The sequence below is a fragment of the Denticeps clupeoides genome, chromosome 8, assembly GCF_900700375.1.
Source record: "Denticeps clupeoides chromosome 8, fDenClu1.1, whole genome shotgun sequence".
NCBI classification, from domain to species: Eukaryota; Metazoa; Chordata; class Actinopteri; order Clupeiformes; family Denticipitidae; genus Denticeps; species Denticeps clupeoides.
In genome coordinates, this window is record NC_041714.1 from 23212312 (window position 1) to 23239160 (window position 26849).

Below are 26849 nucleotides of genomic sequence, written 5' to 3' on the forward strand. Positions count from 1 at the left end.
CCAACACCAACATGCAGGTTATCAGGCACTTTAATTCCTAGTGAACATGACCACGCCCACTACCAACACCAACATGCAGGTTATCAGGCGCTTTAATTCCAGTCAACGTGACCACACCCACTACCAACACCAACATGCAGGTTATCAGGCGCTTTAATTCATAGTGAATGTGGCCACGCCCACTACCAACACCAACATGCAGGTTATCAGGCACTTTAATTCCAGTCAACGTGACCACGCCCACTACCAACACCAACATGAATTAAAGCGCCTGATAACCTGCATGTTGGTGTTGGTAGTGGGCGTGGTCATGTTCACTAGGAATTAAAGTGCCTGATAACCTGCATGTTGGTGTTGGTAGTGGGCGTGGTCACGTTCACTAGGAATTAAAGCGCCTGAATAATCTGCATAGTGAACGTGACCACGCCCACTACCAACACCAACATGCAGATTATCAGGCACTTTAATTCCTAGTGAACGTGACCACGCCCACTACCAACACCAACATGCAGGTTATCAGGCACTTTAATTCCTAGTGAACGTGACCACGCCCACTACCAACACCAACATGCAGGTTATCAGGCACTTTAATTCCTAGGGAACGTGACCACGCCCACTACCAACACAACATGCAGGTTATCAGGCACTTTAATTCCTAGTGAACATGACCACGCCCACTACCAACACCAACATGCAGATTATCAGGCACTTTAATTCCTAGTGAACGTGACCACGCCCACTACCAACACCAACATGCAGGTTATCAGGCACTTTAATTCCTAGAGAACGTGACCACGCCCACTACCAACACCAACATGCACCAACATGTGGTGGTCACGGTCGCTGGAATTAAAGCGCCTGATAACCTGCATGTTGGTGTCGGTAGTGGGCGTGGTCACAACCCAAAACCTTCTGATTACAGGTCCTCTTCCTTAACCGCTAGGCCACCACTGCCCCACTTAACCCTGAGTGTCTCCAGGGGGACTGTGAGTGTCACTGCTGATTGTAGGCTGATAAAGGTGACTGTTACACACGTGCCATACACACATGAGCATTAAATGAAGCAAGAGGGTTGAATTTTTTTGTGTTCCACGTTCCTTCCTTCAGGTGCTCTGTTTCCAATTCCACAGTCCAATGCTCTGCAATTAGGTGAACTGGTGAACTAGTGACCGTAAATCGGAGGCGTTTGGGTTATAAATCCTGCCAAATTAATAAACGACCCCTGTCCCCGTTTGTGAAATGGTTATAATTGTGTACATGGCACACCCCACAGTGTGAATGCATCTGCCTGCACTCTGCTCTTCATCCCGCCGCTGATAAACGACTTCACACAAAAGGGAGTGAATGTAATGCATTTCTTGCACCGTTTAATATACGACTCAAATTAGAAATGCCTTAATGTGTGATGCTGTTTTCAACGCCCTGCCAGGCCTGTTGTAATTCATTTGTAACTGCGTCCTAAAAATAATGCCTGCCAAGATGTAGATGCATTTAAAGGATGTTTCTGAAGATTTAAAGCGCCCAGAAATCTTCAGCGCACTTGGTGTTATTAGTGATCAGCGGAAGTGCACGTCTGCTTTCTCTTGCTTTCAAGTCATGTTTTGATGTATTTGGAGCTGCTGGGTTCAGATGTTGGCCACGCGTGTGACATATGAAGATGGGATCCGCTGTATTTACTCCTGCTGCTGGATCTGCGCTCTGCTCCTGTGCAGCGAAGGAACCATTTGAGGAGTTCATCTGTTCTGGAGAGAGCAGAAGTTTTGATGAAAATGCTCACCACTTTTATGGAGATTAGCTATCTTTTTGCCGAGATGTTGCTAGGCAACCGCAGCTGTTTATATCGATCTTTATTATTAATACATTATTTAATGTTTGTGCATTTAATCATACTGCTATTGCAGCCATTTCAAGAATAATAAGGCTCTCAATGCCATTTGTCATGTCATGATTTTATCATGGTTCAGCTGGGAAATAATTACCAAAAAGGGCAAAATGGTGAATGTTTATTATTACCTATGTTCATTTTTCTATTTGAAAATTTGGAAACCAGTGATGAATGGCATTCAAATCTAACATTTATGAATGCGCTGAAATCAGCTACCTAAGAAATTGCTCCATCGGGACGCTGGAGGTTGGGATTGATAATCAATATAGTTCCTTAACTAACGAATAACAATTAAGGAATAATTAACATCAGCTCCTTCCTGTGTGTGGATGTGTTGGTGAGTGCATGTATTGTTGACTGTGTGTGTAATTTGTGTTTGTGTAGATATTGTATCTGTGTGTGTATTATGATTTTTGAAGATGTTGTATTTGTGTAGATATTGTATCTGTGTGTGTAATGTGATTTTTGAAGATGGTTGTATTTTTGTAGATATTTTATATGTGTGTAATATAATTTTTGAAGATGTTGTATTTGTGTAGATATTGTATCTGTGTGTGTAATGTGATTTTTGAAGATGTTGTATTTGTGTAGATATTGTATATGTGTGTGTAATATAATTTTTGAAGATGTTGTATTTGTGTAGATATTGTATATGTGTGTGTAATATAATTTTTGAAGATTGTTGTATTTGTGTAGATATTGTATCTCTGTGTGTAATATAATTTTTGAAGATGTTGTATTTGTGTAGATATTGTATATGTGTGTGTAATATAATTTTTGAAGATTGTTGTATTTGTGTAGATATTGTATCTCTGTGTGTAATATAATTTTTGAAGATGTTGTATTTGTGTAGATATTGTATCTCTGTGTGTAATATAATTTTTGAAGATGTTGTATTTGTGTAGATATTGTATCTGTGTGTGTAATTAGATTTTTGAAGATGTTGTATTTGTGTAGATATTGTATCTGTGTGTGTAATGTGATTTTTGAAGATGGTTGTATTTTTGTAGATATTTTATATGTGTGTAATATAATTTTTAAGATGTTGTATTTGTGTAGATATTGTATCTCTGTGTGTAATATAATTTTTTAAGATGTTGTATTTGTGTAGATATTGTATCTCTGTGTGTAATATAATTTTTGAAGATGGTTGTATTTGTGTAGATATTTTATCTGTGTGTAATATAATTTTTGAAGATGTTGTATTTGTGTAGATATTGTATCTGTGTGTGTAATTAGATTTTTGAAGATGTTGTATTTGTGTAGATATTGTATCTGTGTGTGTAATGTGATTTTTGAAGATGGTTGTATTTTTGTAGATATTTTATATGTGTGTAATATAATTTTTTAAGATGTTGTATTTGTGTAGATGTTGTATCTGTGTGTGCGTGTGTGTGGCTCCATACTAAACTGCTGTTACATGGGAGAAACGAACTGATCCAGGAACAGGGTCGGAGGGACGAGGTTTGTATTTGTCTATATATTGTATCTGGGTGTAATATAATGAACTGATCCAGGAACAGGGTCGGAGGGACGATGTTTGTATTTGTCTATATATTGTATCTGGGTGTAATATAATGAACTGGTCCAGGAACAGGGTCGGAGGGACGAGGTTTGTATTTGTCTATATATTGTATCTGGGTGTAATATAATGAACTGATCCAGGAACAGGGTCGGAGGGACGATGTTTGTATTTGTCTATATATTGTATCTGGGTGTAATATAATGAACTGGTCCAGGAACAGGGTCGGAGGGACGAGGTTTGTATTTGTCTATATATTGTATCTGGGTGTAATATAATGAACTGATCCAGGAACAGGGTTAGAGGGACAAGGTTTGTATTTGTCTATATATTGTATCTGGGTGTAATATAATGAACTGATCCAGAAACAGGTCGGAGGGACGAGGGGGAAGAGATTTGTTCCGAGCGGCCGCTGGCCGGAGCGGCGTTACCGTGGCGATGCTGGGAGAGATTTCAGATTTCGGCCCACTCACTGGATTCCAGTGCAGACACAATGGAGGCGAGAGAGAGGGAGCGAGAGAGAGATGGCACCTCCCACTCCACCCTCCACTACTGTTGTTACCATGGAAACGTAGGTAGGAAAAGCTCGCTAAGCACGCTGTACAAACTCTGTTGCCATGGCAATGGCTGGCTCCCATCCAGGCTGGTTCCTCCTACGTCCTCCCAATTTTTTGGGTTGAGTTGACCAGCAGTGGGCTGAGCGGGACACTCATCTGAAAAAGTGCGTGGTCATGCTTGAGAGTGCACACACACACACACACACACACGCACGCACGCATGCACGCACACACACAGATGGGAACACTTACATACACACATAAAGATATTGGTGAGATCATAGTCACCCTGGAGCTTTACAAACCCCTAATTCAGGCACACAAACACACACACCCACATACACACACTTTGAGAGATCAGTGTGATCCTAACTAGCCAACAGCTTTACACACCCATTATACAAACACACACACATAGGTAACACACACTCAGGTAACTCACAGCTGCTTTAGTGCCAATGCTCAGATTGAAATTGGTATTCCTCATCGGCAACAGGTAGAAAGACGTGTTTCTGAGGTTCGAAGCTCATCTGTAACGTAGCAGCATAAGCAGCATCAGCAGCAGCATCGTTCCACCTCATTTACCATCACACCCAAAACATCCTCAGGCGCCTGACTTACCAAAGATATTCAAACTTTTTCATCTGATATTTCCTTTAGGGCTGCAACTAACAATTATTTTAATAATCGATTAATAATCAGTTTTATTTTTATCAATCAGAGAACCGGATAGAAAAAAATAAAATGTGAGCACATCCCCATGTCCCCATGTCCACATGTCCACATGTCCACATGCTCCTGGCTCTTTTCTTTGAGGCTATGTTGCCTGCTGCAGAAAACCGCCGCTCAGATGGTGTTGATGTTGCAGGGATTGTGAAACACTGCAGCACACGGTGACACCCCGAAATCTGCTCTCTGTTTTTAACCACCACCCCTGGGAGCTCTGAGCAGACGCCACGCGTGTAAAAAAAACACGTAACGTAACGCAGTGACGTGCTGGGCGCCTGCCCGTATCTTCCCTCTACCTCCATCAGAGCTCCACGCTCAACTAAAATCAACACCACGAATCCATTACGAAATTCCTGCAGAAATAGTTTTTATATCCACTGATGTCCTTTTGCTTTCTGAAGCCAGATCCCATCATTTCGTGTTTGAAGATCTCACCTTGGCTCAGATGTCTGGTGTCTGTAATGGCGTGGACGTACGAATACTCATCTCTCGTGATCATTTTTCGTTTCTTTGAAAAAGGAGTGAACAGCGTACATATATATTGACATGAAGGCCCTGCGAGAGCGCGCGTACGATGCGCCGTAGTGAGCCCCAGTCCTGCTGATGCCCGGCCATAAGCGGGCACCAGATGGCACGGCGACTGGGCCGAACTCCCAGTCCGCTCTGACAGGAAGTGTGTCTGAACAGGCAGAGCCCGACAGGAGCCGTCAACGCTTACAAAATCCCGACTCCTGGTTCTCCGGGTTCCGCGCTCACCTGCAGTCGAGACCACTGGCCCCATCAGCTCCTTTAATTAGCACCATCATTAGAGAGCCAGACCCTCTGACTGACGGCCCAAAGGCTGCTGGGACCGACTCCAGCTTCCCTCGCAACTCTCACCCGGATAATTGGGTTTGGAATCTGGGTGAAAATCGCTTGAAATGGAATAAATGTTTGCAACCCGGCCTCCCCCTCCTCTGTCCAGGAATCCCGTCTGAAGGAAGATATCAACATTATAATTAATCAGATCATTTCTGTTTCAGTAGCGTGATGAACAAGTGCTTGTCACTCTGCAGCCACGATCTGTAATTTATGGCTGAGCAAACCAGGACAGAAACCTCCTGACTTGCAGATCCTGTCGGAACTGTTTGGTAGCCATGGTAACGGTACTTTTTCAGTCCGTATGGCGGTTCTTTTGTTGCTTGGAACGCTGAAGAGTGTTGAAGGTTTACATAGATATAGGCTTCAAGTCAAGATCCTACCAACATCGTGGCATTTTCACAAATATTACTGACACTCTTAACTCCAGGTAGTGGAGCGAATAACCAACGTTGATCTGAGTTTGTACATTTTGCTAAACAATGATGCAGATTAATAATCCAAAACTGGAACAATAAAACAATGTGTATGGATTCTTTGGCCATTTTGATTAACAATTGTTGACTTTATCCCGAAATAAAGTTTAATAACCTGTTGAATCCAGATCAGGGGCGTGGCTCAGTCACTGGGCTCCAGCCCACCAGTTCACCCACTAACACCAGCGGACAATGAACCCGCACTCACATGGGGAGAGTTTTGGAGATGTGTGGCCTCCAGCATCTTGAAAAAAATATATATGATAAAAAATGGCCACTCTAACGCATCCAACGCTTCTGATGGGGCGGGGCTGATATATATTCACAGTCGCCTACTTTGGTGTTTCATGCTTCTCCATTAGACTTCTGTTCAGGTGATCTTAGACCAGTGAGAGCTGGGCGTGATTAATTCAGCTCATCATTAGGGTGGAGAACGTTCTCCTGAGCCCTGGAGAGTGTTGGCAAGGCCAGAATAACTCCAGCAGTGTTTGAAGGTAAAAGCACAGGCCTGGGATTTGATTGGTTCCTTTGGAACTGTTTCCCTGGCACACACATTATCATTCCACGGACAAACTGGCACGAGAATAACACAAAGAGCAGAAGAGAAGATGTGCAACTCTTTTATTGCCACATAGAAAAAAGATTATAGAACAGAGACCATGAATATATGCTGACCGGAAAACTTCAGCCAACAAATCAGTTAACTTATGAGATCAAATGAAAAGACAGTTCATAGCAACAGATCAACAGCATCATATTAAAAGACTAGACATTAACCTATCCTGGCTAATCATAGTTAATCATTAGTATACCAAAATATACAACTATTGCATTACTGAATCCTACAGCCCACCAATGAGTCTACAGTAGGGGTTGCAACTCCATTCAGGCCATGTGCAAACTCTCAGGATTATGGGTCAAATCTTGTGTACTGAATACACATATGCACCGAATATATTAACACACAACTGCTTAAATAGGATTAAAATATGATAAATGCAGATAAATGCACATTCTCACTGTTTGTATGAATATTCTGACCAATAGCAACATGATGATCAGTGATCAGTAGATCTTGCTTTCAACAGGGCTAGGGTTAGGCCAGTCATGCACGTTTTAAAGAAATATGACATGCAGCCTGTGTGTGTGTGTTCACTACCACTTATACACAGTCAGAAATGTCACTGAATGTATTTTGATCCGTGGCAAACTTGTAATTTTATGCTGGCCCTTAGTTTCAGGGAAAAATGAAGGAAATCAATATAGCAAAATGAAAGAACAGGCTGTACAGGAGAAGCTTGATATGTTCTCAATGGTTTTTGACCTTCACACGTCACAGACTCCTCTTTTGCTACAGACATGGAATCATCACTGCACTGGAGTGATTGAATTTATTCTCCCTACTGAACTGCATTTAAAGGGTGAAGCAAGATCAATATGAACATTTCTGTGCATTAATGGCAACTCTGGTCTACTTCTGGTCTTTTTCTGCTATATTCTGAAAGCAAAAAATACACAAAATAATGTTTTTTCATTAAAAGAATATTAAAAAATGCTGAAACACAATATATTTCAGTATATTTTTGAACAGCTATAAAAAAAACATGAAAAATGTAATTTAATTAAAAACCAAGTACAGAGTGTATAAGTGATGGTCTGTTTTTTGACTTGGGGACCTGGGTTCTATAAATGTCTGTGAAATGCTTGTGAAATGAATTCTTTTTGTTGTTGAAAGAACAGGGCTGCTTGGGAACAATGTTTCATGGAAAGCTCTTTTAAATGAAGAAGTGATAAAGGTTCCCTCTAATCACGACTCTCCTTCTTATGCGCCGCCACATTCAACATGTGCACCGTGGTGTAAAAACCCATTCAGTCCTTAATGCTTGACTGGCCCGAGAGCGCGTTTACGGCCCTGTTTGCCAGTCGCTTCTCTTTATGTAGAGCAGAAGAAGGAATGAGCGCACGGAAGCACTTGATTCAGCTAATTAGGTCACTTGCACCTTCGGACTCAATTTGCCCGTCTCCAGCCAAGCGAAAGCCCCGTTTGGTTGGCAGGGCTGACGCCAGGCGCCCAGTCGGCGCTCAACGCATGTTGGCACACGCCCACCGTCTCTGCCATTCAAGCCAACAGGAGGTGGCGTGGTGGTGATGGTGTTGCATTCTGGGTAGTTAGCCCTTTCTAGATCATCTGCATGTGTTGTGGTGTGATGTGTGCAAACATGAGCCCTGGATCTCCTCCACAAACCGATGCTGCATTCCATGCACCCCAGAAACACCATCCACGGTGCATAAAAATGTGGCTGATCGCTGTTACACGGCAGGTACAAGTTGTCAGGCCGCACGGACAGGAAATATCAGAAAAATGCAGTTGAAGCTGATGGATTTAAGTACAATGAAACACATTAAATGTAGTGAAGTGATTGTCATTGTGTCATCGACACTGCAGCACAGCACACGGTGACACGGTGAAACGTGTCCTCTGCATTTAACCATCACCGTTGGTGAGCAGTGGGCACCATGACAGGCGCCCGGGGAGCAGCGTGTGGGGACGGGACCTTCATCAAGGGGACCTCGGTGGCACCTTGGCGGTTCGGGATTCGAACCCACAACCTTCCGATGACGGGGTTTGGATAAAATGTGACTTTTTGTGGTATTTTCCCTGTTTTTCCCTTCTTGGAGAGTTCTGGTTGGGTATCGAATGCAGCATGAGTCGAGATGTTCGGAACTGTCTTGGATTCAGAATTCCGGCCCCAGTCAGAGTGGGAGCCGTGTTCACTCTGCGGCGTTGAGCACATGATAACGTTTGAAACTTTTAAATTAAAGACAGAAATGAAGTTTAACTTCCTGCACTACAGTCAGGTGACGTGTTCCGGCAGAGATTTCCGGGAATCTTGGAAACGGCCTGTTTTTCACAGTGAAACTTGCAAGTAGCAGTTATCATCATCATCATCATCTCACACACACACACACACACACACACACTGAATCTCTGGTCCACATCATCACGGTTTACGTCAAACCACCACGTCTCTTATGTCTGAACAAAACTGGGATAACATGTTAGAAAGACCGACATTTCTTGGCACTCTGCTGTGTAGTTGCATACATGTACTGGCATATCGTATACAAAGTTTACAAAGTGTTTGTGTCTCATATTTTTGGAATAAAAACCACTTTCTTTTATGCGCGTTGCTGCTCAGCAACGGGAGGTTTTTTGCAGCACGTGTTTAAAATGAAAAATGACTGCCATTGTGGTAATAAATCAGCATTTGAAAGGGGTGGACCTGGCAAAATGGATCAGGAAACCTTCAGAGAGAAGTGGGAGCGAGAGAGGGGCGGGGCTCGGACTGACAGTGGATGCTGGCGAAAGGCACGAGCTAAACGGCTGCATCTCGGAGGGACGCCTGTAGGGTTGATGTCGTGTTAGCCCTCATTTTCTTCCTCGTTGGGCCTGTTTTTGTGTGGCTTGTGTATTGCTAATGGAAACAGGCTCCACACCTCACCAGCATCAGCATCTTTATTGTCAAGTCTGACACTATCACTGTAGAATATAATCCTGGATAAAGTCACCAAACATGTTAGAAACCCTCTTGTGATCTGAGTACAGTGCTTGACAGCCAATAAGATACAGATGGTCTCCTCCTTCTTCTCCTGGCCACACGGAGACATTTGCCGTGTTGAGCTCTAGAGGGGCCGCTGCTTTAAACGTCCCCATCGCCCCTGGGGCTCCTGCTCTTTTTGGCAGTTTTCACTCTCTGGGGTGCGGTGGCAGCCTCCCTCACACGGTCACCTCCGTCTTGCTGTTGGTGATGAAGTAAGGCTGCGTGGGGAGGTAGTGGTGACTGCGTGTTGTGTGCAGCTCATTCACTTGATCCACCAGGCAGGGCGCCTTCCTGGGGCCACAGATCTTCCGGCGTCCAGCTGTATCTGTGCCGTCCCAGCCTCTCAGCATGCCGGGTGCGGCGATGGTGTTAGAGCTGTAGGCCATGTGGTGAATCCTGGGTTCCATGGCCGCCTGGACCCCGACTCCAGCTTCAACTCCTATACCAGCCCCAATTTCGGCGCCGAATCTGTCATCCAATCTCATTCCTGATCTGGATATCACACGTGCACCTATTCCCGGCCCCATTTTTATCCCAATTGCTTCTCCAATTCCACCTCCTACTCTAATAACTGACCTGCCTCCTCCTCCAGTGCCAAATCCAGACCCAGTTCTGGGTCCAGTTCCAGTGTGAATGTTGGCCCCGATTCCAGTCCCATATCCAGACCCAGTTCTGGGTCCAGTTCCAGTGTGAATGTTGGCCCCGATTCCAGTCCCATATCCAGACCCAGTTCTGGGTCCAGTTCCAGTGTGAATGTTGGTCCCTATTCCAGACCCAAATCCAGACCCAGTTCTGGGTCCAGTTCCAGTATGAATGTTGGTCTCTATTCCAGTCACATATCCACCCCCAGTTCTTGGTCCAGTTCCAGTGTGAATGCTGGCCCCGATTCCAGTCCCAAATCCAGTGCTAGATCTGGGTCCAATTTGAATGCTGTCCCCAATTCCAGCTCCAAATCCAGTCCCAATTCTGGGCCCAGTTCCAGTCTGAAAGCTGACCCCAGTTGCAGTCCCAATTCTGGGTCCAGTACCAGTCTGAAAGCTGACCCCAGTTACAGTCCCAGTTCTAGTACCAGTGCCAGTCTGAAAGCTGACCCCAGTTGCACTCCCAATTCTGGGTCCAGTACCAGTCTGAAAACTGACCCCAGTTGCACTCCCAATTCTGGGTCCAGTACCAGTCTGAAAGCTGACCCCAGTTACAGTCCCAGTTCTAGTACCAGTTCCAGTCTGAAAGTTGACTCCAGTTGCACTCCCAATTCTGGGTCCAGTACCAGTCTGAAAACTGACCCCAGTTGCAGTCCCAGTTCTAGGACCAGTTCCAGTCTGAAAGCTGACCCCAGTTGCACTCCCAATTCTGGGTCCAGTTCCAGTCCAAAATCCGTGTTCTGTACCAGTTCCAATTCTGGCCACAGTTCTAGCCTCAATACCAGGCCCGATTACGGCTCCTATCCTGGCACCGATTCCAGCCCCAATTCCAGTCCCGACTCCGACCCCGATGGCGACCCCTGGTGTGGCCCCAGCTGCAGGTCCAGTTGGAGCTATGTGACCCCTCCCACTGCGGGGCTTCTGCCCATTCTGCTTAGGGCAGGGCAGTTCACTGATGTACGTGGCCACTGGCTCGCGATGCTCGATTCTGATTGGCACGATGGGTTGTAAGGGCAGGCTGTCTTTGGTGGCCAGTTCGGTCACATGGTGTCGCTTGCTGTAGAAGTCACCGTTGGCTTTTTCAGCTGCCAAACAAGAGCAGAAAGAAAGAGGAGTCAGAGCGAGTCTCTCATCACAACTGATCTTCACGGTTCTAACAGGACGTATAGTGACTTGTCCCTATAAACGATGGTTTTATGTGCATGAAGACGATTATCAGTACAGCTCTACGTGTGTTTTTATTCGTATGTACCCGGCCCGTTTTCGTACCGCAGCATTAGAACGTTCCATCACCTGAAATGCACCATCTCCTTGTTAGTCTTGTTAGTCAGCGTGAGGTCACTGAATCTGAATGAATTTCTGCGCCGCTGGAAAACCGACGCAGTAAAGAAAAACGCGGACGTAAAGTCCGTCTGAAAAGCCATCAGCCCGTGCGCATGGGACAAGAACCCTTATCTACGCTTCTATCTTTTCATCTTGACACTCGCTGACGCCACACATTCAGCTGAATTAAAAGACAGATCACGTCTGTGCACGTAAAACATGCCACCATCACGGTGAAAATTGCTAGTTGCATTCTGGCTGTCACGTCACCCGTCATTATCGTTCCCATTGAATGTTTCTCATGTCCCGGGCAGGAAACAAACTCCATCACAATGACACACAGATCGATGATCAATGCAGCAGGACGCGTCACCACATTCGTACGGTGCGGGATCAATGCGCCGCTCGGTAGCACATTCACGCGCCGGATTCAGATAGAAAGGAGTCCGGACGCGGCGCAATCCGGCCGGATCTCTCGGGCCGGTGGCGGCCAGGATAATTGGCCGGTGATTTGTTCTTATATGAAGCTCGGTGGCCAAACATGTTGGTAAGGGCCCTTATTACTGAACTCGGCATGGCGGCAGCGGGGGGGGAATCCAATACGGTGACCTTAAAGATGTGTTGTGGGAGCAGGAAGACGGGCATCGATTTGACGAGCGCCATCTTATCAGCCCTGCAGATACCAGCAAAGGCAATTAAATAAAAAGAAAGAATAAGAGCAGTTTTTCCATGACCTACAGAAGAAGGGACTGTTAAAGTCATACGGAGCCTGAAGTACGTCCTTACACACCTGCCATTACGAGCATTGTTCAGATGTTCTCTATAGAAGAATGACATCCACTGCAAACCTATAATATCTTCTAATTCATGACTTTGACAGATATAAGCGGCAGCTATTTAACATGAAAGTGATTGTCGTTGTAAGACACTGCAGCACAGCACGCGGTGACACGGTGAAAGGTGTCCTCTGTATTTAACCAGCACCCTTGGTGAGCAGTGGGCACCATGACAGGCGCCCGGGGAGCAGCCACTGCCCCCCCAGAACCTGCTTTATAAATGCAGAAGCTAAACGGAATGAAAACGTGCAATGGTCCACGGACGGGTCCTGGATGTATTAAAGGGTTCGAGTGTTTCCTGCAGAAACGTGCCAAACAAAACAACAGCTTTTGGGGACCAACTTGGAAAATATCGACAAATCCCTCAAGGTTTCGACATTAAGGGATTTACTTGTCGAAATTGCAATTATTTTTTTTTCTCTGTATTTCTGAGCCACAAAAAAAACATGAATGAATGAATATCAAAGATGAAGAGTGAATAAAGAAAGAAAAGCTTCACTGGAGGTAGAATTTTCTGTGATCGCTATGAATAATTGGTTTTATACCGATTTGTTGTGGATTATTAAATGAGCCCCGTCACTGCCGTGGCTTGAACAGAACAGAAAATTGATCTGCTATATGTACTGCAGGAGTATAGGTGAGGAGAATGTGTGGCGATGATGATGGAATTCTGTTCATCAGGGGAATCTGTCTCTTACCCACAGCTTTGAGGGAGGCGTATTTGTTGAGCTCCTTGCTGGGCTGCGGCTGCTCGTAGACGTGAGCCAGAGGGCCGAGGTGGGGGTACGGCTGCTGCTGAGGCAGGGTGGAGTTCAGCTGGACCCCGGCTGCGACAGAGAGGGGAAGCATTTCAGTTGAACATTCACACACACAGTAAAACCAGGTGAATTGTCCATGTAATGTAAATGTGTGTGTGTTGTAATTTCATTTTCAGGGGTCAGAGGTCATCCAGAACAGCCATCTCTGATCCGGTCGTTTTTTTCACTCTTTCCCGCTGCCTTGAACGGTGGCGTGTGGGCGGCGGCTTTGTTTGTTCGGCGATTTTGAGTTTGTTTTGTGTGAGCCGCTGACTCATCCCCTCCGCTGTTCTCTGCTGTACGCCCTGCCCGGGCTCTTCATCGCTCACCGCACTCATCGCCGCGTCTGCGCGGTGCTTACTGTTACTGTGGCAACCGACTTCACAAACACAGCGCAGGTCAGAGTTGGGTGTGGGGTGTCAAGATTGATTCAGTTCTAAACAGCAGTATTCATTACTGAACCTGTGTTATAACATATTAATAACATATTAACAACGTAAAACAGCAGGGTAATGATAGCACATTGAGGCTGAAGGTATCATGGCCTGAAGGTGCGTGATGGCGTGTGGACATTTAAATTTCATACACAAATAGGGTCAAGACCTGGGGCTACAGCACTAGTTGCTGAAGATATCTGGTTTTCTTCTGAAATGGTTATTATCTGGTTTGTTTATTTATTACCCCCATAATAATAAACAGCCGGTTTTAATTACAGCCACAGAAACCAGACATCGGGTCCTCTTAGAGGTCATTTATCATGAGATTGTCCCTTAAAGAACGGCATTAATTAGGAGTTTCATTTAATTTAAAACACTCACCTTTATCTTAAACTGTAATAAAATTGTTGTAAAAGTCAATTATATGCATAACAGTGTCCACCTACACACAGTTGGTGTGATGACCTCTGACCTTCACCCAGTCCATGAACCAATCACAGTGATGGATGGTATTCAGTCTGTTCCATCATAGCAGCCATGGTATTGAACAGTTATTGGCACTCAGATAATTATGTGACCGTAACAAAGCTTGTTTTGGCGTCACAGCAATTTTTGAAGCATTGATCAAGGGCCGAATGAACATGACACCCATTGCTCATGTCATTAAATTACTCAGAGTAATGGTTTGACCTTTCGGACTTGTGTTGTTCCTCTGTCTCTCGTTTTGTCTTGACCCCCACCAGCACCACCTGGGTGAGAGAGGCAGGTGTAGCAGGTGGAGTAGGTGCTCACCCTCTGACAGCCCCATCACTCAAGGAGACATGCCGGATTGTCACAACTGACCCAAGTACCGCCTGTTCATTACACCGGGCAGTTCCATTAAGAAGAAGTTCTGATAGTGTTCTGTAATGGAAGTATGTGACCCCTTTAAAAGCCCCCCCATACACACGTTCAGCTGGTAATAAGAGGTCCGCTGTTCTGTGAACCTCCACCACAACGCAGCCCTCAGGGTAGAAATTTCCTTTTTGCATCCCCCAACATCCACTCGCGCGTTCATCCTGAGTGCATCTTGAGAGGCACAACCGTGACATCCCGGATTCTGGAGTATCATCACCCACGACTTCAGCCTGAGCCTTTACCTCAGAACCAATCATCTGCCTGAATCCTGCTGGGAGGCCTCCACTTCCCTGCATATTCACATGCCAGACAGTAGCCACATGCACCCTGCAACATCCTGTCTTTTCTCCGGGACTTTCTTACTTGCTGTCTAATTATGCTCGTAATTATGGTCGTTTATAACTGCATCGCATTCGTCTTTTCTGCCAATATAGAGATAATAGAGATTGAGTGAAGATTAAAAATATATTAAACATGATCAGCAAGTGCATTAGAGGGCTGTAGTCTGCAAGTTGCGTTGTTCACGGACAGGTCCTCCAATAAAAAAGTCTTGTGAAGTCCAAGTGAGGGGGTGTCTCACTTCTCCCTTATCATGCTGATTTGCAAAATGTCTCCTCTTCTGCCACAGTCGCCCATCACGGCTGCGGCACACTTCTGTCATACTGACCTCATCACGTAGGACATCAGAAGGGACACATGTAAGGCCAGGTGTTGTAGTGCTGGACTGTACTCCTCAAATTAAAACTAAATAGATGAATATAGCGTACACTGTAATACCTGATAACCATGACGATTGGTGTATTTTATCGATTAAATGTCTACATTTTGGAGTAGGAAGGTATGCTGAGCACCACTATCTGGAAACAAGGCATCGATATGCTGAATTGGACTGAGAACACCTCAAACTCATTATTGTGATGCATGGCTGCTGAGCTCTTCTATTGGACCAGACAACACCTGCCAGCCTGCAGTCCCCTCCCATCACCATGTCACTGCTTTCTCTACACATTTGCTAAAAGGTCATTGGTTCCTAATTAAAGCCCTTGATGATGAAAAAGCATTCATTTCAGGCTCCTCTGTGTGCAATTCATGCAGCAGTTCGGGCGAGTCCTGGTACCAGGACATTGAGTGTTTGGATCTGTGTGGAAAGGTGTGCTGTCCATGGTCCTGACTCACCGCCCTCACCCCACTCACGCGACACGATGACCCTAACGGTGCCACGCCGGTCTGCCATAAACCGGACCTGACAGGCCACTTGGTGACGCTCTGTCACATCACACTCATTTCACCGGGGAAATCTTTCCCGGCCAGACGAATTTACAGATCTGTCCCCCCTGACCTCTGCATCACAGCCTCAGCAGCGGAACGGGGAGGTTCCGGTTCGTGAACTCTGTACGTACAACAGAACTACGAGGTTCTGCTCGGTTTTGGCGTTAATGGTCGTGCGACGTCATCGTAGAAAGGCCTTCAATAACACCACTTTAAATCGATTTAAATGTTCCACTCAACCTTTTTATAAGATGAAGTTCTCTCTGAGTTATGAAGGCCAGTATATACATCTGTGTGATATTAACGTAACGTAATGCGTGATGTATGTTGTCATGACATTAAAAGAGGAGAAATGAAACTTATTATTAATGGTGCAAGCAAGTTTGGTATTCTGAGTGAACACCTAGGAGAACTTGCAGTGTTCCAACAGCAATTCACAGCAATGATAAATTCACACACACACACACACACACACACACACACACACACACACACACACACACAGGCGTTAACGGAACTATTATTTAATGCAATTAAGCAGCAATCACTGCCTCCAGTCGAATAATTCAATTGTCACAACTCTCTTCATCATGATAATAATATAATAATAATAACCACAGGGGATAAAACGCTGAGGTAGACAGAAGAATTCCTGTCTGGTTAGAAGATTTTCCTCATCAGCAGACATGCAGAATGAAGACGTCTTAGTTAACACTAACCTGTTCTGAGCCTTTATTGAGGTTCTTCCTGTTATTTTCTGCACTGTGTGACTGATGGTGAAAGTATTAGCGTCTTACCCACTAGGCCACCACATCTAGCCCTCCATACTGTACGAGCTGGACTAAGCATCACTGTTGTGACTATAAAGAAGACACCAGTTGCTTGAGAAATACATGCACAATAATGACCCTTTACTGTCCAACAGAATAAAGCGCCATGCAAGAGCCAGCGACCCATCAGAGCTCCCAAAAACCATGAACCATTTACATGGAGTCTGTTTGCTGCAGTTCTATATTACTTGGGCCTGTTTTTCTCACTTTTGTGTCTTCGGGATTGTCCTCCCCTTGCTTAGAGTCTCTTGTCAAGAGCATTTCCTTGTCGGGCCTTGGGTTTGGCATTTTGGATTCTGTTGCGTGACCTTTTGACTGTGTTTTCAGGTTCCTGTTTGACAGGAACTCTTCAGAGCTCAGACATCAAGCTGACATTTGATTTCACCGGCCGATCAACCGGCACTCGAGCAGTAGATTTTAAAGGTGAAAACCCGGCTTTCATCTCGCCGCTGATCATCTTTTCACTGTCTCCATAATGAGATGTCGCTCTGTTTACTGACCGTTGGCTTTAATTAAATGGAAGCGTGATGGCTGATCTCTGGGCGCAGGTTTTAGCTGCAGTAACCGGAGGGCCAGCGTTTCCGTTCGGTTGGACTTCATGGCTCAGCGGCGCAGTAAATATATAACGCCGCGCTTGCCCTACGGTGAGAAACAAATAGGTATAAACAGGCAGCCACTACTTCCTAAAGAGGAACTCTGCACCGTCACAGCACTGCATGAATCACTTTTCCCTCTGCAATAAGAGCTGAGGGACATTCCGTCCACATACAGTCCACATGAGTCCAGGAAACAGAAATTAGCGCAATTTCTATCATCTCCCCTGATAAATGGGCTCAAACACGCATGCATGGCCGCCGATACATTACAGTGTCATTTCCATAACTGCAGACAGATACGTGTATGAATTATGCATCTTTTTCAGGCCGAGCAGCACAGATCCCAGAACAGGGGTGACAGGGCCCATAATCAGGCCCGGAGGGGCGTGCAGGCAACAGTGCAGATTAAAATCGATATGTTCATAAATGAAGCCTAGTAAGTGAGATATGAGATCCGGTGTGGGCTGCCGTGACAGTTCCCATCAGGCCAGGCGCTGTGAGGGCTGTTCAGGCCCCAGAAAACTGACATGTGATGAACAGGCTGGCGGCATGTAGCCCTGCTGTTAACAAGCAGGCTGCAGACATGTTTTTCAGGAAAGAGGAATATTGTCTAATGAAGGTCCATAGTAGCATAGTATACATTTATATCATGATCTATGGCAATGATGTGAAACTCATCCTAGACAATCCCTACATTATGATGGAGATGGACAGTGACGGGAAGTCTGTGATGCGCCTGCACCTGAACGGAAGAAGCCCTTACGTGGAAACATATAACGTAAAAAGTCGCCTGACCAAACTACTGCAAAAATAAGGTCAAATTGTCTAAATGCGTTATAGCAATTTATTGCAAAATACACAATTAATTCAATCATTTTAATGAAAGAATTTTTATGGATTCCCTGCCAATCTAATAGCAGGCAGTACTGCTCACATACGTGTGAGATTCTACTTTGTGTCATATTGACGAATGTTGTGACATCTAACGCTTCCCATTTATCTACCAGTCCTGACCCTGCAATATACAGTAAACTCTGCAGTCATGCACATTTCTACCATTCCATTTGAATTCCTTTCATTATAAGGCAATTATCCCCGCGTTAACACTGCGTCATGCGAAGAGCGCAGTAACGTACGGAACAGGGCGTGTCGGGAAAGTGTGGAATATCGAATCTCGATTCTTTATATTTACCAGCGTTTTTACCACTGTTACCACTGTTTTGCATTTGCTGTGTAAAAGTGTTCTAGTTGGTGGGAAAAGGCTTCAGTGATGATTTTTCACCCCAAGAGTAGCCGAGCGATCAATTGTGTCTGAGAGCCGCTTCTGAAAACTCCTGCTTTAGTAGATTTATCCGGTTTGAAAACCCGGTAATTCCATGTGTGATTTCCTTTTACTTTTACAGGAATTTCAGAAGTGTCCTGACCTTCTTTTAAAATAATTACATTTGCATTTTACATTTAAACATTTTATTTCTGACGGGTTCTGTTGTCTGGGTGTAAAATAGTGGACGGCTCGGCTGGGAGGTGGACATCAGATGGCCAGTGTGGGTCCTGATCCAACATGGCCAGTAACCAGGTGGATGGGCTGCCAGGCCACGCAACATAATCCCACCCACACCTCAAACTAACATTCCTACAGACGTCTCACACACATGACACAGACAGACACCAGAAAACCATTTAGAAAGATACACAGTCCCAGTATATTACGCAGGCAGGGACTGGGAGACAATCGGACTACAGATGCGCTGCTTTTATCGTCCTCGGTCATACTTAAAAAGCTCATTTGTTGAACTGTTTTAAACCCTTTTTACATGTACATTACATTTACATTACAGAGCGACTTACAATCAGTAGTTACAGGGACAGTCCCCCCCTGGAGACACTCAGGGTTAAGTGTCCTGCTCAGGGACACAATGGTAGTAAGTGGGGTTTGAACCTGGGTCTTCTGGTTCATAGGCGAGTGTGTTACCCACTACTACCCTACACCCTGTAGATTAGATGTACACAGATGAAAAGTGTAAATATATTTGCTCACACACATATACACTGTCACACCTGGACGAGAGCAGGTCAGAATGTCGTACGTCCGGAATGATAAAGAGCCGCTGTCCGTGGTCCCCGGAGCGTTGAGGAGTTCAGGCTCCTCGGAACTCGTTCTTTGGTTCCTGAGGCTCCAGTCGTGTCTCCGTTTTGGAGGGGACCTGTCTACGGCAGGGTAGACAGCTTCTGTCCTCCCCATCGTGCCTTGGGGAAGACTTGTGTCTGTTCACTCCACATCTCTGACAGGTTGACTGACTGTCATTGGTTATTTAGTTAAAGTGACATGGATCAATGGGCAGATATACGAGGGAAAAACTGAAAGGTCTGAGGATCTGAGCAAGACATGACTGGGTTATAGCGTCTCCAAAACACCAGAAGGTCCACAATACATAACTAAACTCAACACATCTATTACTATAGAGTAGGTGAACACCATCAGGATCTCAGCTGCAAGCCCCATCGCCTAATTGAATGTGGTTGAGGAGACGAGTAGGTTGAGCGAGTAGGTTAGTGCTTGTTTTGTGTATGAAAATGTTTTCTGGAAAGTGACCTGCACATGATTGCTGGAACTGAGAAACGATGAGCTTAAAACATCATTTAATAACTTCATGTATGGGGGCCTCGTTTTGACTTTATTTTTCATTCCAAATGGATTGGTATTACCGTGTCATTGTGGTAATAAGCACTGAAATGTCTCCCAACCCACAAGCATCTCTGTAGAGTCTACAGTGAACCTTCAGGAATCCTGATGGAAGAGGAGGGTGGTGGCCAGGGCTGATGGAGCATCATGGACCTCCAGTTGGACGTCTCCCCACAAGCAGGTACAGTTTGTAGGTGCCAATCAGCATCTGTCTTTGCAGCAGTTTGCGGCCAGGCTGATAAGAGCTGGTCGATATCAGATGTGGGAACTGCATTAAGGTGATTAGGATAAACAAGGTCTGGGTGAGAGTGGCGCTGAGAGCAGAACGTTGAAGGAACGTGAAGAACCGAGCTGAATCACTCCAGCGTGTTTGTGTTGTTCACGTGTCGAGACACTTCTGTGCCCTTCACTCTGTAATGATTCACAGTTGCTGTTATCACTCCGCGCTGTGGTGCCTGCACATCACATCAGCTTTCCCACAAACACACACACACACACACACACACACACACACAGAGGCACATACACACACACACACACACAGAGGCACATACGCATATACACACACACACACACACACACAGAGGCACATACACACACACACACGGGCACATACACACACACACACACACACACAGAGGCACATACACACACACACACACACACACACACAGAGGCACATACACACACACACACACAGAGGTACATACACACACACACACACAGAGGTACATACACACACACACACACACAGAGGCACATACGCATATACACACACACACACACACAGAGGCACATACACACACACACACACACGGGCACATACACACACACACACACACACACAGAGGCACATACACACACACACACACACACACACAGAGGCACATACACACACACACAGAGACACATACACACACACACACACAGAGGTACATACACACACACACACACACAGAGGTACATACACACACACACACACACACACAGAGGCACATACACATATACACACACACACACACAGAGGCACATACACACACACACACACACACACACACGGGCACATACACACACACACACACACACACACAGAGGCACATACACACACACACACACACACAGAGGCACACACACATAAACACACACAGAGGCACATACACACACAGGCTCACACAGGCACACACACAGTTGTTAAGAGCTGCAGCGCTTCAAACCATCAGATACGTGGAGATGAATGAGACCCCAAAGAGGAGTAATTATTGTGCAGATAAAGGGGTTTACATCGCTGCAGGGTTCAGTCTGGCACGCCGAGCCGCGCCCGGAGAATCCACTCCTTTCCAAAGATAATCCAGATATGCTTTTCTAATTCCTTCAAATCGATTTGTCTTGTGTTCTGCTTCTCGTGTAAAATCAACAAATTTAGAATCATTTCACCTGGTTTCAAACATAAATGAGTGCATGAATGGTTCATAATGTGCATTTTACATAATAGCTTATAATGAACATATCTTTGTACAGGTAGATCCCAATGAGACATTTATAATTATTTTATTATATTATATTTATGATTAATTATTCATACAAATGCCACTTCAACAACTACTGCGGCGTGTCACCACACACAGGAAGGCGAAGGCGCTCGAACAAAGAAACGGAGGGAAAAGCAAACGACGTCGGTCACACGGGGGGGACACTCGACACACGACCCTTCAAACCGCATCAATACGGGACCCTGCCGCCGGCGGGAACCGGGCGTGGCCCACACCATCGTAAACTGGCAAGATGAAGTAAACATTTACGCGCCATTGACAGTAGGGCAGCCAGCAACTCTGGGTACATTGATTTACTGATGAACTGGATTGATGGATTGATTGATTGATTGATTGATAGCTGTGAGGTAAGTAATGTGCTCTCGCTGGAGATGGCTGCTGGCTGGACCGCTACGACCTGGCAAATGCTGCTAATTACGATCCGCTGGTAAGAAGGTTAATCCTCCTGCGAGATGTTCCGCTGCCGATGATGCCCTGAGATCCACGCTTGGCCTGTTTCTCACGCCGGGCGCCAAGGCCCATCTATATTTAGCTGATCTGGGTATTCAGGCAGGACAAACATCTCATGAATAACGTCTTGCTGCCAGCAGCGCAACATCAGACGGGTGTGGCGTTGGTGGTCGGGCGGTGCTGCGCAGTTTGTCGGTATTGTGGGTTTATTAAAGATGAAGCTGTTCCTGCGCCGCTACGATCAGGGACGGTGCTCACATGATGCCTCCAAACAAAAGCACCGTGGAAAGCAGCGTGAAAGTGGGCAGTTAACGTGCAGAGAACCAACTGCAGGAGCATTATGAGCGCACAGGCAAATCCCGACAATTCACCAGAACCAGACTGGACCGAGCACTAACCCCAACCTGCTCAAGAAACACCACAAAAAACAGTTTTATAAATTATGGGCGGAGTCTTGACCACAATCTTATTTATCAAACATAAAATACTTAGATGCCTGAAAAAATCTGTATATTGTAAATGCCAAATTTTGAGCATGAGGTGTCATGGGAATGGGACATTTTCCTTATTAATACACACATTGAACATGTCTCAGGTGTGTCTTAATCTCTGGGATTCACCCATGTAAGAATGACATAAAAAAAGCGAATGCGTATTGTGCATTTACCACAAGATCATAATGAACTGGTGCAACTGTGGAGAGCCCAACACCGTAACCCTGAACATCTCCCCATGCCTGAAAGCTACAGTGCATGTTGCATTCAGACCGAATCTCAGCGCATTTATCCCAAGCCCCGCAGGGTCCTGGCTTCCACAGCCTGTCCTACCGTCTGCTGCCGCCCTCAACCATTCCATCCAAGAAGGTCTGTGACCGGTTGCCTCGTGAGTGACGGGTCGCGTCTTGCACCGTCCTGTTAGTCCCGTGACCCGTTCTGCTGCAGAACTAGCAGGGATAAAAACCGGGATGCTTCTCAGGTCTGATTTCCCGAATACTTTCCCCGTATCACCGGGGCCATAAATAATATTCCGCCACCAGTCCACCCTCATTAGGTCTATTCAAGCAGGAGGAGCTTTTAATGAGACAATTACAGGCAAATGATGGCGGGGAGAAGCCGCAATCTCCAGTATGACGAAAGGTCACCGCTGTTGTTGTGTAAAAATAAGTTCTGAGAAAGATCACTGGAGAATAACAGGATATTTTTAAAGCTGGTTGTGAGTGCTGGGGATGAGTAGCGATGAATATGCAAACCGCAGGGCGTTTTTTACACACAACCCGACCTGTCGATACATCAATCAGCAGTCGTGTTCTGGAAGAAGCTGGAAGGATCGTAAATAGCCGCGGCAAGACGATCCATGTCCACGGGAGTGAACGTGGAATAATTCCTCCTGACGCAGAACCATTTCAGCATGATCTGCACAAACCTCCATAGTGAAAACCGGAATGCACCTGATATTTAAATGCACTCTTGTGGATCTGTATTAGAAAGAATTCTGGTCTCAAACAGGATAAAAGTGTCCATCTTTGGAAAATTGTATGTTTTTAGGCTTCGCCAAGTACTGCTCAAGCACCTGAACCTAAACTAAAACCACGATCCATGAATCCTGCATGAAATTTAAAAATGAATGAAAGTGTGCCCAGCAGGACCAGGTGTGGATGGAGATCTGAGATGGTCAGATATTCGGCACCCCGGAAGGCATCTTGCTTTAGGCCCCGTGAAGCTCTCATCCTCTTGATAATTGGTTTGTGATGAATGATGACCCTGCTCCCAGGTCCGGGCAGATGTCATTTTCCAGACTTAACCGGGCACCCCGAGACCAGCAGAGCAGCTGGCACCGTGCGTTTATTACGCCCAGGATGCCCCGGGATCGTGGAACAGCCCCTCGTGAGAGATTTTAGAGGCGTGCCGCGGGACGACTCCATCTTTGTGCGGAGAGGGACGTCGCTTCAGTCCCCGGGGACATCGAGATCCCGCAGAGGAAACTTACCGAGGCCGGCGAGCCGCTGCTGCACGTTGTCGTAGTGCTGGCCGCGCATCCCGATGCCGCCCTCATGTTCCGCGGCACACGCGCCCTGCATCACGCTCGCCACGGCCCTGCAGGAGGAGAACGTCCCATTAATCCACCATCAGCATCTACTGGAGGGACAAGTGGACAATAAACACCGGCACGTGCCGCGTCACCGTAACAGAGTCGCACGCTCCCACGCACGCCGCGTATCAGGTAGTAGCTGCACACACACACACACACACACACACACAGCTCTGCAGCCTGCATGTCCGTTCTTCTGAGTTTTCATGATGTCACTTGAATTGAATGACAGTCTGGTGTTAATTACGACTGCTGGTGTGTGTGTGTGTGTGTGTGTGTGAGTGTGTGTGTGAAGGGGGTATTTTTGCTGAATACTGGGTTATTTAAAGCTGCGTGGGCAGCTGATCCCCTCCATGCCTTCACCACACATCTCCTCTCCTCACTCTCCTCACCCCACTCTCCCAGATGAACTGGGAACCCGGCAGGCTCAGCTGGGTACCCCACTCAGCACCCCTCACATGTGTCACGTGTTTGGACCCCCTGATTCCTACTTTCACCGCCACTTGCAGGTCGACTTGTTCTCATATTAAACTTGCTAGTGTCTGATCCGGGTGAGCAGGGTCAGCTGGGTACCCCACTCAGCGCCCCTCACATGCGTCATTAGAATAAAACGTGTTTTGGACCCCCTGATTCCCACTTGTTCTCGTATTAAACTTGCTAGTGTCTGATCCGGGTGAGCAGGGTCAGCTGGGTACCCCACTCAGCGCCCCTCACATGCCTCATTAGAATAAAACGTGTTTTGGACCCCCTGATTCCCACTTGTTCTCGTATTAAACTTGCTAGTGTCTGATCTGGGTGCCCGTGGGTGTGGGTGAGCAGCCTTCTCCGTGCGCACTTTACGCACGGCGCCTTACCGGGACATGTTCTCTCTCTGGGGTCGATGCGCCTTCTCCAGTCCGAGTTTGGTGAAGATCCCGACCAGGGCCATGATGGCGACTACTCCGCAGATGATGTAGACGATGAAGTTGGTGCTGTCCTTGGTCCTGTCGCTCCGGGGGTCGCTCTTCTTGAACGGCGTCTGGCCGCTCAGCATCCACACCGGCGTGTCGTAGTTGGTGCAGGTGTTCTGGTCCAGACGCGAGTCCTTGTACTCGCAGCAGAAGCGGAAGCCACAGGTGCCGCAGCAGTACAGGTAGCTGCCCGTCTGGCAGACGAACGGCGGGTCCCACTGGCCCATCACGTCGTAGTAGCCGCGACACCGGTCCTCGGTCGGCGGGGCGTCGGAGGAGGTCTTCTCCTCGCTCCTGGAGCCGTTGGAGCCGCCGATCATCACGAAGCCCCCGTCCGCGCTGACAACTTTCAGCAAGAAGAACCCCAGAAGGACGGCCGTCCATCCCATCGTGCGGATCTTCTCACGCCGAACGCACAAAAGAAAACTGCTGCGGCTACAGCTCAACACCCCAAATCCAGGCAGACAGGAGCCCACAGACACGCATCTCCCACCAAAGCCCTTCCATGGAGCAGCGGTCCTCCTTCCGACGCGTAACGATGCGCTTGGAGAGGTGACGGGGGAGAAAGTGCCGAACAGGGGGAGGGATCGTGGATCGACAGGCACCACCCTCTCTTTGTCCACGAGAAGCAGCCTCCACACGCCGGAACCCACGAACCACGTCCAGCCGGACGGCAGAACTTGGGACGGAACCAGGCAGAAGCATCAGAACGAACGTCGAAGTTTGGAAAGACGCAGAAATAAGCGAGTTGGTGTGAGAAGCTGCGGACATGAACGCAGCAGGTTTCTGGGGTCCCGCCAGCAACGTTCTGCATTTCGAGGTCACGTCTCTCGGCGGCTGCAAATTGAATATTTTATCACTGTTACGCTGCTTTATATATAATTCATCTTTAATCATTACATCAACACTTAAATCAAATATTGGCTGTTAATGTACAGGTAATGTACACTTTAAATGAGCTATGACCACGTATTATATGCAGTAATAATAATGATTATTAATAATAATATGTTCAGGAAGGGAGAATAAAAAGCGTCTGTAAAAAGTTTCCTAGTTTTACAACATTAAAAACATCTCTGATCTGTGTGTATTTTTACTGCGGTAATTAGTCCTTGTCCCCCCAGGAAGCCCGGCAGTGTCCAGACGTCCCTTTATTCTCGCATCAGAGGGAAATGCGGCTGGTTTGTAGAGAGGATGCCAGTTGTCAGCGGGACGCGGGTCTTTGTGAGACTGGGACAGGACAGGAACTTTTCTCTCCAGATAACGAAAAGCAGTGGAAACACGGACCAGACAGGAAACATTACTGCAACGTCCGAGTCCTGGAAGGTCCTGACCACCGAGCAGCACCTGTGAGTGATCGGGACTCGATACTCATGTGAGTAGGTGCTACCAGGGTGCCCCCAGGGTGGCATCACATAGTCGCCCCAAACGGATGCAACACTGAGGTGCTCAAGTCAAGGGTTCACCTGTTCAGTTGGCCCATTCCTGGAATGGGGGGGTCCCCGGAAACGGCAAGAAGAACAGGTGTGGGGGAGACACACACTGACAAACCAAAAAGTGAGTCGGCCAGTTTTGGTCCTGGCTCGCCGTGAGGTGGGGCCAGGAGAGGCGTGGCTACCCTCATCGCCGGGGTGCAGGGTTTCTGGGCAGGCTCACGGGGGCTCACTGCGGGGCCTGGAAGAAGATGGGGTCCCCAGCGACTGGTCCCCACACACTGCTCCCCGGGCGCCTGTCATGGTGCCCACTGCTCACTCATGGTGATGGGTTAAATACAGAGGACACGTTTCAACGTGTCACCGTGTGCTGCGCTGCAGCGTCTCACTTCACTTCAATCCTGTTGCATCCTGTGACTTCTGATCACATGACTGTTGGG

General features: G+C 46.7%; 1 protein-coding gene across 1 annotated transcript; it reads right to left on the reverse strand.

Annotated features, from left to right (window-relative positions):
- Positions 1–8553: 8553 nt before the first annotated feature.
- shisa9a (shisa family member 9a) lies at positions 8554–25749 on the reverse strand. Its single transcript, XM_028989881.1, has 4 exons — positions 24881–25749; positions 23925–24031; positions 13128–13256; positions 8554–11355 (listed from the first exon to the last, which is right to left on the reverse strand). Exons 1-4 carry the CDS (start codon positions 25363–25365, stop codon positions 9806–9808), a joined length of 2271 nt encoding a protein of 756 aa, XP_028845714.1. The 5' UTR covers positions 25366–25749; the 3' UTR covers positions 8554–9805.
- Between the last annotated feature and the right edge of the window lie 1100 nt (positions 25750–26849).